Source organism: Manis pentadactyla, chromosome 3 (genome assembly GCF_030020395.1).
Source record: "Manis pentadactyla isolate mManPen7 chromosome 3, mManPen7.hap1, whole genome shotgun sequence".
Classification (NCBI taxonomy): Eukaryota; Metazoa; Chordata; class Mammalia; order Pholidota; family Manidae; genus Manis; species Manis pentadactyla.
Genome location: NC_080021.1, coordinates 96,065,335 through 96,080,604, shown reverse-complemented (window position 1 = coordinate 96,080,604; position 15,270 = coordinate 96,065,335). Strand labels below are relative to the sequence as shown.

Genomic DNA, 15,270 nt, shown 5'->3' with positions numbered 1-15,270 from the left:
AGGCTACAACTAATGCAAAATTCTCAAAGAAATGGCTTTCTAACAGATACTGTGGTGGAGAAAGACATTATTCACAACATTATCTATTTCATTCTTCAGTCAGGGTAACTCATCTACTTTCAGACTTCTAAAGAAAACTGCCATGATCTAAAGAGATTGGCTATAAAACTATTTGTATTGAAAACTTAGCCAGCCTGCCTTAGTGAACTTCATTCATTAGTGTTCTTACTGGCAAGGTTTCCCTATCTCAGCATTCATTTTATACTTTAATTTGGTTAGTAGGTCTTTGTTTAATCGTCCTATTGAAAAGAGAACAGAGGCAGTGTAGGCGATCCAGCAGAGTAAAGCACTGCGTTTTATCTCTGCAGAGCCCAACAAAGCCGGAATGCTCTGATAGCCTCTGATTTTCTTCAGGACATTTGGAACCACAAATCAGCTGGAGGATAAAGATCCTCACTGTGCTTAACTGCAGAAGCCTTCCTAAGAGAAAGAGCATGTCAGCCTCAGAGACCACACTTCGGCCGCTTTGCAGGGCTCTGAAGGTAGGTGATGTCATCAGAATAGTCTCTTTGTCCTCGGATTGAGGGTATCTCTGTTTCTTAAATGCCACCTCCTCCAATAAAACCATGACTCCTTCTCTTCGTAAAGCACCAAAGCTAAGGTCAGCTGATCATGCTGGCATAGATGAAAACAGCCCATGCATCCACGATGAGGGCAGAACCTGTCGCGCTCCAGAGGCAAGCACCCCCATCCCTCTGCACTCAACTTGCTCAGCAAGTGGGCAGGGGGCTCGATTCCTGCTGCTCCCTGCTTTCCTTCTCCCTCCAAAGTCAAAACCCACTTTCTTCTTCTCACTTGCGTCTTCTCAAGTTTTTGTCCTGACTGAAGCCTGTTTCCCAGCTCTCCCCGTTCGCCTAGTACAGGCCTTGTCTTCCCTGCTGTGTTGGACTTCATCAAGGAAAGCAAGTGAATCTCTATTCTCTTTCTGGTATCTGTGGCATTTGTAGGTTACTCTTCTTCTTCGGTATTCCTTTATGGAGAATGACGAGCCCAACTTTCTAACTTTGCTTTGTGACACAGGTGTCTTATTTTCCAGTCCACATCTCTTTCTGCAGATCTTGAGCTTCCTTGGGGCAGTGTATGGACAACTGTCCAGGGAAGACTGAGACCACCAGTCCTTTCACCCAGGTCACATAACAGTCAGAAGAAGGTAACAACTCTGGGTCTCTAGTGACCTGGCCTGGATTCAACTCACTGACCTAGAGGTGAAAGTGTCCGTACACCATTACTAATGCCTTGAGCTATCCTGCCCCCTGAAAATGATTCTTTGGTTTTATTATTGCAAAGGCCATTTATAAAATCATGAACTGGATTCAGGAAAGCAACTGTGAAATAGCAAGGGACAAGCAACTGACTGAAATTTCTTCAATGTGCTATGGGCTGGGGGCTCCCAGAGAGCAGGACTAGGGGAGAGGTATAAATGGGTCCACCATTCTTATGTCAGTAGCATGATCAGCTCGGCTCACTCAGACAAGGCAACTGACCATGTCTCAAGGAACAAAATCCTAAATAAAGAAAATGGAAAAGCAAACTATGAAACAGCCAATAATCTTTATTTTGCACTTCCCCACCCCCATCCCTCTCCAAAAAGCACTAATGGGTATATTTTTGCATGTGAAAATATTGTATAAAGTATTTAGGATGACTTGAAATTAAGAAAACAAAAAACATGTATCTCAACATAGATGCTTTTGTCTCTTTGTAGGGTTAGAAAAATTTTGGCTTCTGGAACAAGGAGGGCAATGAAATACTGCACTCTTAAAGGGTCGACTCCATTTCCACTGATTTGCAATTTAACATTCTTGGCAGAAAACCTCATTTCTCTAACCACATAATATGTTTAAAATATGACTAATTCATATACTAATATCAATTTACTCGGCATTAAAATTACAATTTCTATTAATATATTTGTATTAGGTTCAAAGTCCGTATTCTAGCATTCAAGATATCCATTACACTGGCCCAAATTGGGAATATTTTCAAAATTAAGTAAAAGTCCATATTTATTCCAAAGTTGCTAAAATATGCTAATAAAGTTAAATTTGATGTTTTACATTAAAAATAAAATATTTGGTTCATCTCTCAGACATCTATAACATATAATAAATAGTGGGCAGTACAGTAATATAATAAAAGTTTTGTGATACCCTGAAATTTGAGGAGTTTTAAAAAATTCATTATATACTTCATTTCAGCCTCAAACCACAATATCAATGAACAGATTTGCAGGAATAAAGCAATATAAACACAAAATGCTACAGTATGTTTTTTGTTTTTGTTTTTTTTACTTTCAGGGAATCTACACATCCTCTTAATAAAAGTAAGCCAAAGAAATTTACAGACATAAAATAGGTAACAAAACAATTTCAAATCATAAACTATAGATTTAAATTGCCTTGTTCTCTTCTCAACTGCCAGGGTTCTTCCCCACAATGTTTTGGACACTGTACAGGTTCAGCTCAAGGTAGATCACTTTGAACTATGGCTCTTTTTCTAGCCTTCTTTGCTTATGTACAGCAGAAATTACAGACATGGCTGAAATCACAGGGGATTTCAGAGAAAGGCAGAATTAAAGACATAAAATTTAAAAAATAACTACTCATAAATATTTATTATTTACATTAAGGGAGATCTTCTAGTCTGAAGAGTTTTTATACAAGTTGAGGAAATGTACAAGCAGTGACAAGAAGGCCAGCAATTTAAAGTAGGGCAAAGCGAGAATGCAAGAGAGACAGAAAACATGGGAGAGTCAACAAAAATAATCTGCACAGAAGGAAAAAGGATATGATAGAAACCTTTTTCTTAAAAAATATAAGGTATTTCACAAAAGCCTGAACATTTTACATGTTAGTACTAAAAACGGGGTGTGGGAAAGCTTCATATATTCTCATCACAAAAATATTTACCAATACTCCCACTGGAGTTTTCTGTTGTTTTTATGATTATCTTACTAAGGAGGGAAAGGGGTTGAAAAGTGTTTACAGATTTATATCACCCTTAAATTACAGTCAAGGCAGTTCACACATCTTCTTCTCATATAATACCTTAATGGAAAGGCCCTGGAGTGAATAGAGAAAATCAGAAGGGACGACTCGGCCTTTTATTAGTAATACTTGTCACTGGTTATAGAACACTGGAGGCAAGCAGTCCCTGCGCCCCTCGACTTGAGCTTCTCGTCTGTCCATGGTCACGTGGCCACCGGACGGACGGCCTCAGGAGCCCAGGCGAATGGCGTGCTCTTGCCCTCCACCTGCCGAGGTTCATTACCCACAGGGCTCTGATGGCAGAACTGCGCGACCTCCACCCAGGGCATCTGGAGAGGAGCCGGTAGTGTGCGATGTCCCTGCGCTGTCTCCCAGTGGGGGGGCGTCAGTGCGCCCGGTGCTTTCGCTTCTTGTGCTTCTTATCCTTTTTCTTGTTGGCGCACTTGGGGCAGAACCACTGCATTTCCTCTGGCGGTGCTGCCATTATTCCAACACAGGGCCTAACAGTCAAACAAAGATTTTGAATGAACAAATTTTACTTAATATATTACATATACATCCTTTTTCTCTGTTTTTAAGTAATTAAATCATTTTTAAGTCTATGGCATATTTACGGAAATCCCAGCCAAATGGCTCTTTTATGTAGGGTTACCCTCAGCCTTTCAGCCAGAAATAGTGTCATTCTCCTGAACAACAGCTTTATTTTTATCTTACAGACATTATATATCCTATGACTGAATGGGTTTCTACCTTTTTATACCTGATATTTAAAGATAAAATGAGATTATCACATAAATCTTGGTATTATTTCTTCAGATTTGGGAGCTACTCCTGATTTCGGTAATTGACATGAACTGCTTCTACTGGCTCTGTCACTGGCTCTGTCACTTTGCTGTTTGTTACACTGCTCTGGGGACTGAGCTGGGAAGAAGCCCAGAGGACCATGCAGGGGTGTGGTGGAGGGCTCACCAGTGGTACCAGTCATCACAGTCATCGCAGCCGATCATGGGACTCCCATCATCTGGCTTGTTGCATCCAGGACAGATCCAGATCTGATTCCCCCACTCATCTCGGATCTGAGGTTTTTAAACAGCGAGGGAGAAAAACCAGAGATGGAATGGGGAAAAAGAACCAAAAAGAGGGCAGGATAAGAAAGATTATAGTGTGAATCTAATAAACTGACAAACCACCAAAAAATGGTAGTTAACAATTTATTAAAGCCATGATCATGTGAAAAGGAAAAATGCTACAAAGTGCTCAGTGATAAGACATTCCTACGGGATATTTGACACTCTCTTTTCTAAGTCATAAGAACAATGCATTTTATAATCAATTCTGTGAACAGTATGACTTATAGCCACTTTTAAAAAAGTAACTGTAAACACCTGCATTCTTAATGATTACGGTCTCTACAGCAGTAACAATTGATATTTTGAAACCATATTGCTCAGCTATCTGTAGTTTTCTCAAGCCACAGTCATAAGCATGGAATTAATACACAGCCACATGTGCAGGCATCACCTTATTACTTATTAGCCAAGCCCTTCTCCTGAACCAGCTGATAAGATCAAGGATATGAAAGAGCTGTTACTAAGTAACTTTCCATTCCCTTTATGACATTTTCAGTGAAGTACAATCAACTAAAGGGCAAATGAAGTAAGGGATGTGGGAGGCCAAAGAGCCAGGCATTTGCACACTATTGTGCCACACTAGTGTGCTCTAGAGAGTGCTTCACTTAACATGCAGTTCCAAGTAAGAAGCAACCTAATTGCACTCCCTCAAATTCCACTTTAATGAGTCCAATTTAGAAGAAACAGTTTTCTGACAGGCATTCAAATTCAGCAATGCTGAAAAGCTAATTTTCGAAATTTTTCAGTAACAGCCTGTAACTTCATTCAGTTTATTTTGCAAGGTACAGTCTCTTCCTATACTTTCAAATACAACACTGACTAGAAATGTAGAAAAGAAATGGCTCTCTTTGTGTGTGGCAGGTGTTTGGAGGCATATATATTTCATTGTACTTACGTGCTATTTTAAGGCCTACCATTTTTTAAAAAGTTTCTGCAAAGGTGAACTATGCTAATATGCAAGCTTCCTAAAGAAATCTGTGAGCAGCTCCATCTCTAACTTAGCCCTCTCTGATTTCAAGGGGAGCAAACCAGCAGTTACCATGTGCCAGCTTCCCAGAGGTAAGCCTGTGCCAGCATCCCATGCCCTGAAGCTGCCATGTACAGCCAGTCCTGCTGCTGGCTGAACTTTCTTGAAATGAGAAGGCCATGACTCTCTGTTACATGAGAAATTTGCCATAGCAACCTAACAACTAGCTCCAACACTTCACTAAGTTCGTTAAAAAATCTTCCTTTGCTTATTCATCCTCAAACGAGATAGGTTAAGAACAGGGAAACTGGAGTAAGGGAATGTAAGGTCCACTTCCAAAGTCACACTATTAGGCAATGACAAAAATCTGCCTTTTTCCTCTGTAGCCTGTGTGTCCCCAAAATCACACAATTTGTCCTCTGTCTACAAAGTGTCTCTTAGGAGACAGAAAGCTTTTCATCCACATCTATGCAAATCTGACCCATCTCCAGGGAGTTGCTCAAAATCCACTAGGGAATCAGAACTATTTGTGCTGATGTGGCCTCGAACACCTACAGCAATTGGTCCTTAAATGGACCATTTTGATGATCACAGATTTCTGTACACATCTATTTTTGCACTGAATTGCCAATTTAATTTTTCTGTTAATTTTTCATGTCTTTATATCCTTTCTCAACACTTTTGAGATCTTATCTTTTGTACATTAAGCATCTCAAATATTCAGTGATTTACTGAAATTTCCTTTCCAAAATGCCTTTAAAAAGATGCAATAATTGTACAATATATAACAACTATCATGAGTCCTACCCTGCCATTTTCCAATCATATCTATTCAGGAAGATCCATGCCATCACCAGGCTGATGGATCAGTGTGAGTATCTGGTGGTCACAGCAATGTCAGGACAATCTTTTTGTTGTGTGTTTGTCATTGTATAGTGCCCACCGAACACATTTATATACATATTTCTCTACTAGACTGAAACCAAGGGTTGAGTAAGACCTGAAATTATTAAGACACATGAACACTGTCTCATGAAACAATGTGGACTCATTTAATGAGGTGAGTTTCCACTTGGAGATATGCCTGGATGTTCAGGAAGACTGAAATCTCCTTTCTGTTTAACATGCAAGCCCTGGTATATTCTGGAGCTTAACCAATGAAACCATAATTAGTGCTTTTACTCAGAAACAGCAGCTGGTCTATATGTATATTATACCCTAAGTGAGTAACTGAATTGCTTCATCAAGAAATTCAACTACAATTTAAATATCACTATTCATCTCTATTCATATACATTGATGTTGCTGCATATATGTTTACGGTCATACTCCAAAGCAATACAAAAGAAAAACAATGCTTTCACATTACTTACAGAGATTATATATGCAAACACTGTAATACAATACTTTTCAGCCAAAAGCTTGAAAATGCAATGAAAATAACTTCCCAGTCATAAAGAACTACCTCTGATATTCAGTAATGATACACATGACACTGTTTCTTAATTGAAAATGTTTTCATGATAAAAAAGTGAGCTCTCAAGTGACTTTTTTTTAATTACTACAAAAATAAAATACAGCATACCACATAAGTGCTGACAGTCTCCGTAACTACACTCCGGACAGGGGCTTTAGAACTTCCAGCTCCAGAGATGGCGGGGGATGGGGATGGCATCAAAGCAGGGGATGCAGCGGACTGTGTGAGAAGTGGCAAAGGCACTGGGGCAGGCGTGACATGCACAGGTACAGGGGCTGGAACTGGTGCAGGCGGAGGGGTCCTGGGTCTATTCAGAGAAGGAGCTGGCTTAGCCTCGGGGGCTGGGACCACTTTGCTGATGACACTGTCAACAAAAGAGAGGAAAGGAAAAGTTAAAACAGGAGAGTGAATCAAATCAAATATTTAGAAACATAATCACAGGACAACTTTCTTCTTCTAGTAGCAAAATACTTTTTGGAGAGCCCAGAGATAGCTGCAGACCTCAGAGTTCAAAGGCCTCCACCAATTCACCTCTGAACTTATCCAGGGTCATGGCTGGGGAGAAACGTTAGGAGCAGAGGGAGATGTGGCTCCCTGGGAGGAAAACAAGCTCTCACTCCTTTCCTGGTGATGTTGCCAACTAACGAGCAGAGCTCTGTTTACAATGTTTGTAAAAGCTTGAAATTATCTGCAGGTCATAGGAGGTTATAAAGAATGACCTAGCAGATTTGAAAAGAACCAAGCAGAAATTCCAGAAACAAAAGATACAGTAACTAAAATTTGAAACTCAGTACATAGAACTATAAACTGAGTAACAGGAGAGGAGAAACTACCTAGAATGTATCTTGGAGAGGCAAAAGGAGTACAATAAAAGGTCTAATTAATACATGTTTAATTGTAATTCTAGAGAGAGAGAGAATGGAACAGAGGCAAAATGTTAAAAAAGAATATCTGAGACTTTTAGAGAACTGGTGAAAGACACCAATCCACAGAGTTAAGAAGACAAACAAATCTCGGTTAAGATAAATAAACAGAAATCTACAACTAGGCACATCAGTGTGAAACTATAAAACATCACAAAGAAGAGAGTCTGGAAAGCGGCCAGAGGAAAAAAGAACAATTACATTCAAGCAAAAAACAGATGACAGCTGATTTCTCAATAGCAATGATGAAATACAGAAGACAGTGGGATAACAACTTCAATGTGAAGAAAACTGAATTTTGTCTTGGAGAACATTTTTCAAGAATAAAAGAATAAGGAGGAAATAAAGACATTTTCAGACAAGCAAACTCTAAAGATTTGCCACCAGTGGACCTTTACTAAAAGAAATTCTAAAGTAGCAATTCTCAATTTTTTTGGTCCTAGGGACCCTTTTACATTCTTAAAAATTGTTGGGAAACCCAAAGAACTTTTGTTTATGTGCATTACATCTGCCAATATTTACCAATAAAAACTGGAACTGAGAAATTAAAAATAATTATTTAGTAATTTATTTAAAAGTAACAGTAATAAGTCAATTACACATTAACAGAACACTTTTTTAAAAAATGAAAAATAGGTATATTTTTCCAAGACAAAACTAATCTTGTGAGAAGACTAGCATTGTTTAATAGTTTTGCAAATTTCCTTAACATACGCATATGTAATGGAAAAAGGGAGGAATATTTTTATGGCCTTTACAGATAATTGTGAAGTCCTACGTTATTGCACCAAAATGCAACAAGTGGTAGCACTTTAAAAGTTAGTTGTAGTGTGCAATATGAAACCATATCAATGATCATATGAAATTGAGAACTACTTTTATTATGAGTTGTAGGATGGTTTAGTTAATTTGGAGAAAACTTAAACTACAGGTTTGTCACAAACCGTAAGTTCTAAAGGGATTAAAGGTTTGTTAAAAGAAACATAAAACCATAAAAATAACTAGAAAAGTAAGCATGTTTTTAATCTTAGGGTAGGGGAAGATTTTCTAAGTATCTCACCAAACATAGAAAACAAAAGGAAATATTGACTTGATTGTGCTTAAATTTTAAATAATCTTAAGCTGAATATCATAAAATATTATAAACAAAGGCAAAAGACAAAATTTGATGAAAGACAAAAAAAGTCATTAAAGTAACTCATAATAAAAATAAACCTTCTCGAATGCCTACTATTTCCCTCCAATTCAATTCAATTACTTTTCATATAAATAAAACTACATATATTTTATTATATAAAGTATATATATATAATATATCATTTAAATTTTCTGAGTAGCAAAAGGAAAACATTAAAGTTGATGAGACAAAAGACAAATACGTCCTAATTTTCTGTTTCCAAGAGATTAGAATGGTATTACATAGGCACTAAAGTGACTTGTTTTTCCTAACTCTTGACTTTCATGAGAAGATTCACTAGGGTTTGAAAGTTGGTTTTGATTTTAGTTGCTAAGCTACTTTTGTGGTTAGCTACTTTTTTGTGCTAAGCTACTTTTTTGTGGAACCTAGCTGATCACTGTAAATACAATTCTGGATTCCTACTGGCCTGTGTTGCCAAGCTTTTTTGTTTCATACTTCTAAACAGTGCTTTGCATCTCCATCTTTTTCTCCGTGAATGACTACTTCTCCCTCCTATTTAATTGCATAGTAAGTTCTCCTCCAGTGCTTTCTGTTGAAAAAGCAACGCCTGGCAGAGTAACCAACACCGCCTGCAGCTGCGTCCCACAATGGCTCCACGCTGCTAACATTACATCTTTTGGAGGATTTGATCAGGATGCCCTCACTGCTATAAACACTGGCATTATTCATAAAAACGTGCAGAAGGAGGGACTTTCAGCAGGATTTCTTTACCTGTTTCCCCACCACAAAACAGTGAAATAAATGGAGTAGGTCATGAGCTACTTGGCCTGTGATGCAAACTCACAGCTTGACAAGTCAATAAAGAGCCAATCCTCACCTCTGCAGCCACATGGAGCCTCCCAGGTTAGAGGCAAACACAGTTTGGATCATCTGCAGAGGGAGCTTAATGATCCTCATTACTTAGCTGTTGTGTGCAAACACTATGAAGCTAGTAATCTGAATTACCAAAGTCTGAATAACTGGCTACCAATCTGAACACGAAGTTCAAAAGTTCCCTCACAATGGCTTACTTATTTACCTTTAAAAGTGAACGGCCATTTTACAGTGGTAACAAATGGTGCCATAGGTAAAACTTGTGATCACCTCCACGAGTTTTACATAAGCTTTCCAAAGCTGAAGGGAAGTTCTTCAATGTTTAGGAGAAAAACCTCTTGGATAAAACAAAAATATATTCCTTAAACCACAACTCACTTTTCTTCTCCAGATTTAAAATTTTAAGCAATCTCAGAAAAACCATGCACCTTTTAAACTACCATATGAAACAGATTACCATGTGCATTTTAAACTAACCTCTCCTTACAACAAACAAAGGCCACTAAATTATATACCTATAATATTTCACTATAATATTATTATAGAACTGCATTGTTGGGTCAGTGGTTACATAAAACTCATAGTTTCGCTTTCTTACTTTTATTTTAAAAGTCCCAGAAATACTAAACCCTAGTGGAGTAGCCAGCCTCCTAGTCTAAGAGCAGTGGGCTGACCGGTACAGCTAACAGGAAACTGGGACAACAACAGTGTGCGAATCTAAGCCAGGTCCTAAGAGACACTGCAGCTTCTGCTTTGCTGTCGTGTGGATCACGCGCTCTGGAAAAGCTACTCTAAATTGAGGCCCTGAAGCTGCCTCAGGAAGAGACCATGTGACCAGTGATGCAGGCCTCCTGCCAACAGCCCTGGTCGTGAGCTCACGCACGTTTTCCAGCCTTGGTGAGGCCTTCCAATGACTACAGCCCTGGCAGCAGCATGACAGGAGAGCTGAATCAGAACCCCCCAAATTCCTGACCCGCAGGAAACTAGTAAGTAATAAATGTTTATTGCTTTAAGCTCCTAAGTTTTAGGGTCATTTGTTATGTGGAAATAGAAAATATACCAAAGAATTTATCTCATTTAGGTATATAAATAAATATTCAGAATTTAGGAGAAACTATATTTTAGAGTATCAGTACTTAAAACGCCAAGTTGCAACATAGTCCTTTCCATAGTTCACATTTGGTCAAAAGGAACAAATACCCAAAGACAATTGTGAGACTTGGTTTTATGTTGATCCTTCAAATCAATCGTTCTTACTCTTCTTGCTTGATTCTCACAGTTCAACTTCCAGCATTCATATAATTAACACAACTGTAAATGGATGTAATTCCTCAAGCTCATTCATGGCCTGTCTCTTGAGTATTTATATCATCTCATAAAATGGAGAGTTTATCTTGTCCTAGCCAAAGTACATATCAGATAGGAAACATTTTATCTTTTAATTCAGCCATGACCTATTTGAAAATGAAACAGTCTACATCAAGTAATTAGAGGAAAATACAGCCATTGTAGAATCTTCACTTCCAAAGGAGATACCCAAATGATTACACTTGGGCTGTCTAATGTTCAAAATCTGTAAAATATCCTAAATGGGCAATAACACGCAAGTAAATAATAAATGACATGTATTTCCTCATATTCAAAGATGATATACTAGAACAACAACAAAAAGAAACAATAACAGTAACTTATACAGTAAGGAAGGTACTGGTAGGGAAAGGATGAAAGCCATACTTCTCTGGATAGAGCTTATCACACAGTTTTATCTTTGGAGTCAAGTAAATGCTTCACATATTCAGAAAATTAAATTGATAATAAAATTGCCTATACATTGAAAATAAATGGAAATGTATTTTTATATCATATCAATGTATAACATATCATGTTGGTAACACAAACACTCACACAGAAAAAAAAAAAATTCAGGTGGCTCAAGGAGGGCAGCATTTTGGAAATACAACCATAGTGGATTTACTTTAAGAACAAACAGATTAAAAAACATTTTAATCTTTAACTTCATTCAATAGTAATTATATTACTTATAGTAATCATTAATAAAGGGTATTACTTTATGTAGTTAGAATAAAACAAGTAATTATGATTATGCTTTTAAGAATCAAGATTTCTAATGCAAAAGAAAAAATGTAGAAATAAATTCAAAGAAACAACAGTAATGTTAAATCTCAGTTGGAAACAACAGTATAAACTCCTAACGTTTCTCTTCAAAAATACCTATTTCCTAACTCTGTCCCTTGTAACAACCTAGAAGCAACGGACATCTCAGTAGCAATGCACTGCTAGTACCAGACTGTGATTCTGGAAACCCTTCCCCACAAAAAGGAACTGATGAGGGAAGGACTAAATCCAGGTCTGTGCAGGAAATACATGAGATAAACCCAGAACGCTTTGAACGCTTTGTACCAGAGAGTAAGAAAACCATCAGAGGTACATGGGTTGTGTTAAAATCCAGAGACAATATGAAGTAGTTGACAGCATGAGGGGAGAGTTGGAGAGAGGAATAAAGGGAGGGAGGGAGGGCGAGAGGGGTGAAATCTTTCCCAAACGAAAACTCAGCTACTACAAGAGGAAACTATAACATCAACTCCTCACACCCAAGCCAAGTAAAATGACACAATTAAGCATTTATCCTGTCCTTCCTGTAGGAACTGCATTTCAGAGTAACCGAAGTGCCCTACTTGATGAAGGAAAATTTTTTGCCTTTATAGAAGGATTTCAGCTGGTAAATGTGAGAGGAATGACCAGGTTTTTAAAAGCCTACCATTTCACAACTCCTAACAAAATAGTGACCAGCACCACTGAGCGTCAGTAAGTGGACATTACAGGTTCACAGCGTGCAGCAGGAAATGCAAAGCAGCAAAGACCCGCGCCAAAAGAAAACTGGACTTGAACCTAATCAGATCTTCAGAGCTGTAAGTCTTTAGAGCTAAATGCCTGTTACAGGGATAGAACAACAATTTAAATAACACTACAGGGAAATAAACAGAGAAATCCAGAAAGTAAGGCATACATTCCCCTGGACAAATGATACGGTTTCTGCAAAAAGTGAACTGTATGGTAAAAGGGAGGAGGAGTGTGGGAGAGTGGGGCTCTAGATAAAAAGCTACTTAAGATATCTAAGTCTGGTTTGGATCTTGATTCAAACAAACCAGTGGTTGAAGGATATTTTTGAGACAAATGGAAAAATCTGAACATGGATCAGGTATCAGCTAATAGCAAGGAAAATGCTTACTATGATAATGGCATGTGGTAATACAAGAAAAGAACCCAGCGCTAAGAGATGCACAGGTGTACAGGTAAACTGTCCTCCGGCCTGGATTGCTAGGAAATGCCTTGGGCAGGAAAAAAGAAAAGGATCAGATCAAGCAAATGTGGCAACATTTTGACAACTTAAATCTATTAGGTGATAGATATATGAAAGTTTATTATTTTATTCTTCTATTTTTGAAAATGTTAGTAATAAAAGCTTTTTTTAACAATGCTGGATATGCATTTTATCCAGAATGATTTAGGAGCATAAAACACAATAAAGCTAGGGCACTTACGTGCTACCATATCAACAGAGTATTACTGAAATTTCTTAGAGTAAAATGGACTTTGGTTATTTGCCTTAATACATTTTTTATTTTATTTTTCCTCTTCACATTTCTCCATTTCCAAATTTTACTCACCTTTTTGGTCTCTACTCAAACTCTGCTCCCTCCAAGGCTAACGCTTCCTAGCTGGAAGTAATCACCTTGAACATCTAAACAATTTTAGATGCATCTCTTATAGTCTGTAATACTTTCTACCTTCTACTGTGATTATTTACATCTATGTTCCTGAGGGAACCAACATGATTCAAATTTACCATTTGCGCAAGTGTATCTCCTTCCACACAGTTATATTATGTATGTTATCAAGATTAATACTTGTTAAATGAAGATCAATATTTTAAAAATGTAAACCCATGAGGGAGTAGTCTAAGGCACTCTCACGATTCTTTTAAAAAGCTACACTCTCAGGAGTCAAAACTTCTAAAAGATTTTGTGTTTTCAGAAAGGCTTCTGCACCTCTGCAGAAAGTTAAGAGTGTGCTCTTGCTAAGGAGATGCAAAGCCAAGTGAAATGAACATTCAACTCAGCGAGACATTACTTTTAATACTTGTCCCTGAGCCTGGAGTCTACAGAAAAGTAATTATCTAATAAAAGATGCTTTTATATGAAAATATGCAAAAGTTGCAAGTTAACCATAAAAGATAAACATTCGTTCATTTGTTCATTCATTTTAGCACTAAATAATGTCTCAAGCTATCAGAAAACATTCAAAGCAGTAAGATATTAAGTGAACTTGAAAAATGAACAAGATTGTGAGTAAGATTTGTATCTCACTGGAGTGTTATAAAATTCAGTTATTACTGAAGTCATGTTTGGAAAGTCCAACAGTACTATTTTAAAATATATTAAAATTTGGTAATAATGGATGAGTCTTCACCAAAAACCATCATGCTTTACAGGAATTTTTGTCTTCTTTTGTAATTAGCATGGGAAAAATTTATATATATTTATAGGATGTTTTATATAGAGAGAGCATATACACACCCATATTTATTTTCATCTTTGTGGGTTAAAATAAGTAAATAAGTGATTCTATATATTTTATTTATATACACACAAATACATTATACTCCTGAGATATATGAATAAATGTTTTTCCACTTAGACATATAGTATGTATTTGCACTTCTGAGAGTTGCAGTATTCTCCTCTTAAGATTGTTTGATCTTATATCTTTGATAATAAAAATGGTCTTCCAAAATAAAAGTGAAGAGGATTTTAACAGTTTGTTTGTAGAAACATGTCCAATTGATAAACTGTAAAATATAAGATGTCATAAAAAGATATGTTTCTCCACATGCCAAATAAAATAAATTACTCATAATAAACATTAATATTTAATGAACTATCATTTCGGTTGCTTTAGTATATAAAGAACTTCCATGAATAATAACGTTCATTAAAAAAAAAGTGTCCAAGGGAGTTTAAAGCAAAAACTGTATATATACATATATTTTAAAAAGTATATACATATAATAAATGAATGTTTCTAAGATTTTCTCTGAGGCAGAAAAGGACTTTTGAAATTATTTCACTGACTTCAGAGTCATGGTCAAAATTAAGATCATTCTAAAAGACAGAGAGATAAACAAAAAAAGAGGGAAGGAGAAGGTCACGCAGCTCCTGCACACTTAGAGGCCTGAATAAGAATTTAGAGTGAGCGTTAAGAGCTACTTCAGATTCTGGTCCTTGTCTCCTCAAAATTCTTTCTTGTAGCCTCTGTCATCAAGAATGGCCTACAGGGCAAGACAATTAGAAACCTCAGCCTGAGTGTTCTGTCAAGAAAGAACACGAGCCAATGACAATGTTCACTTTTGTGGGGGCTGTTTTGGATCTGACTCCAAGAGTCTGACCTCAGCACGGCCGTTCTGAAAGCACCTGCTGATGCTTTCCTTCCTCTTCCCTCTGTTCCTGCCAGATACGGCCCAGGGACAGAGACTTTGGGACTGACAGCTGACCTCTGAACTGTTTTACTTCAGATGCTTACATTAGGGAGCACAAATGAGCAGACTGCCAAACGCCAGACAATCTGAAAATTGATTCCTTATTTAGGAGCTATTTTTCTTCTTTTAGTTTCTTTACTTTAAAATAAATAATGATA

The 15,270-nt window shown here is 37.3% G+C and overlaps 1 protein-coding gene across 1 annotated transcript in view; it reads right to left on the bottom strand.

The window, feature by feature from the left end:
* Positions 1–1,594: 1,594 nt before the first annotated feature.
* TAF3 (TATA-box binding protein associated factor 3) overlaps positions 1,595–15,270 on the bottom strand; it is a 183,321-nt gene continuing 169,645 nt past the window's right edge. The window contains exons 5-7 of the mRNA XM_036908158.2: positions 6,730–6,985; positions 4,017–4,123; positions 1,595–3,547 (exon numbers count right to left, since the gene is read on the bottom strand). Of these exons, the coding sequence (XP_036764053.2) occupies positions 3,433–3,547; positions 4,017–4,123; positions 6,730–6,985 (478 nt within the window). The 3' untranslated portion in view covers positions 1,595–3,432. The remainder of the gene's footprint in view (positions 3,548–4,016; positions 4,124–6,729; positions 6,986–15,270) is intronic.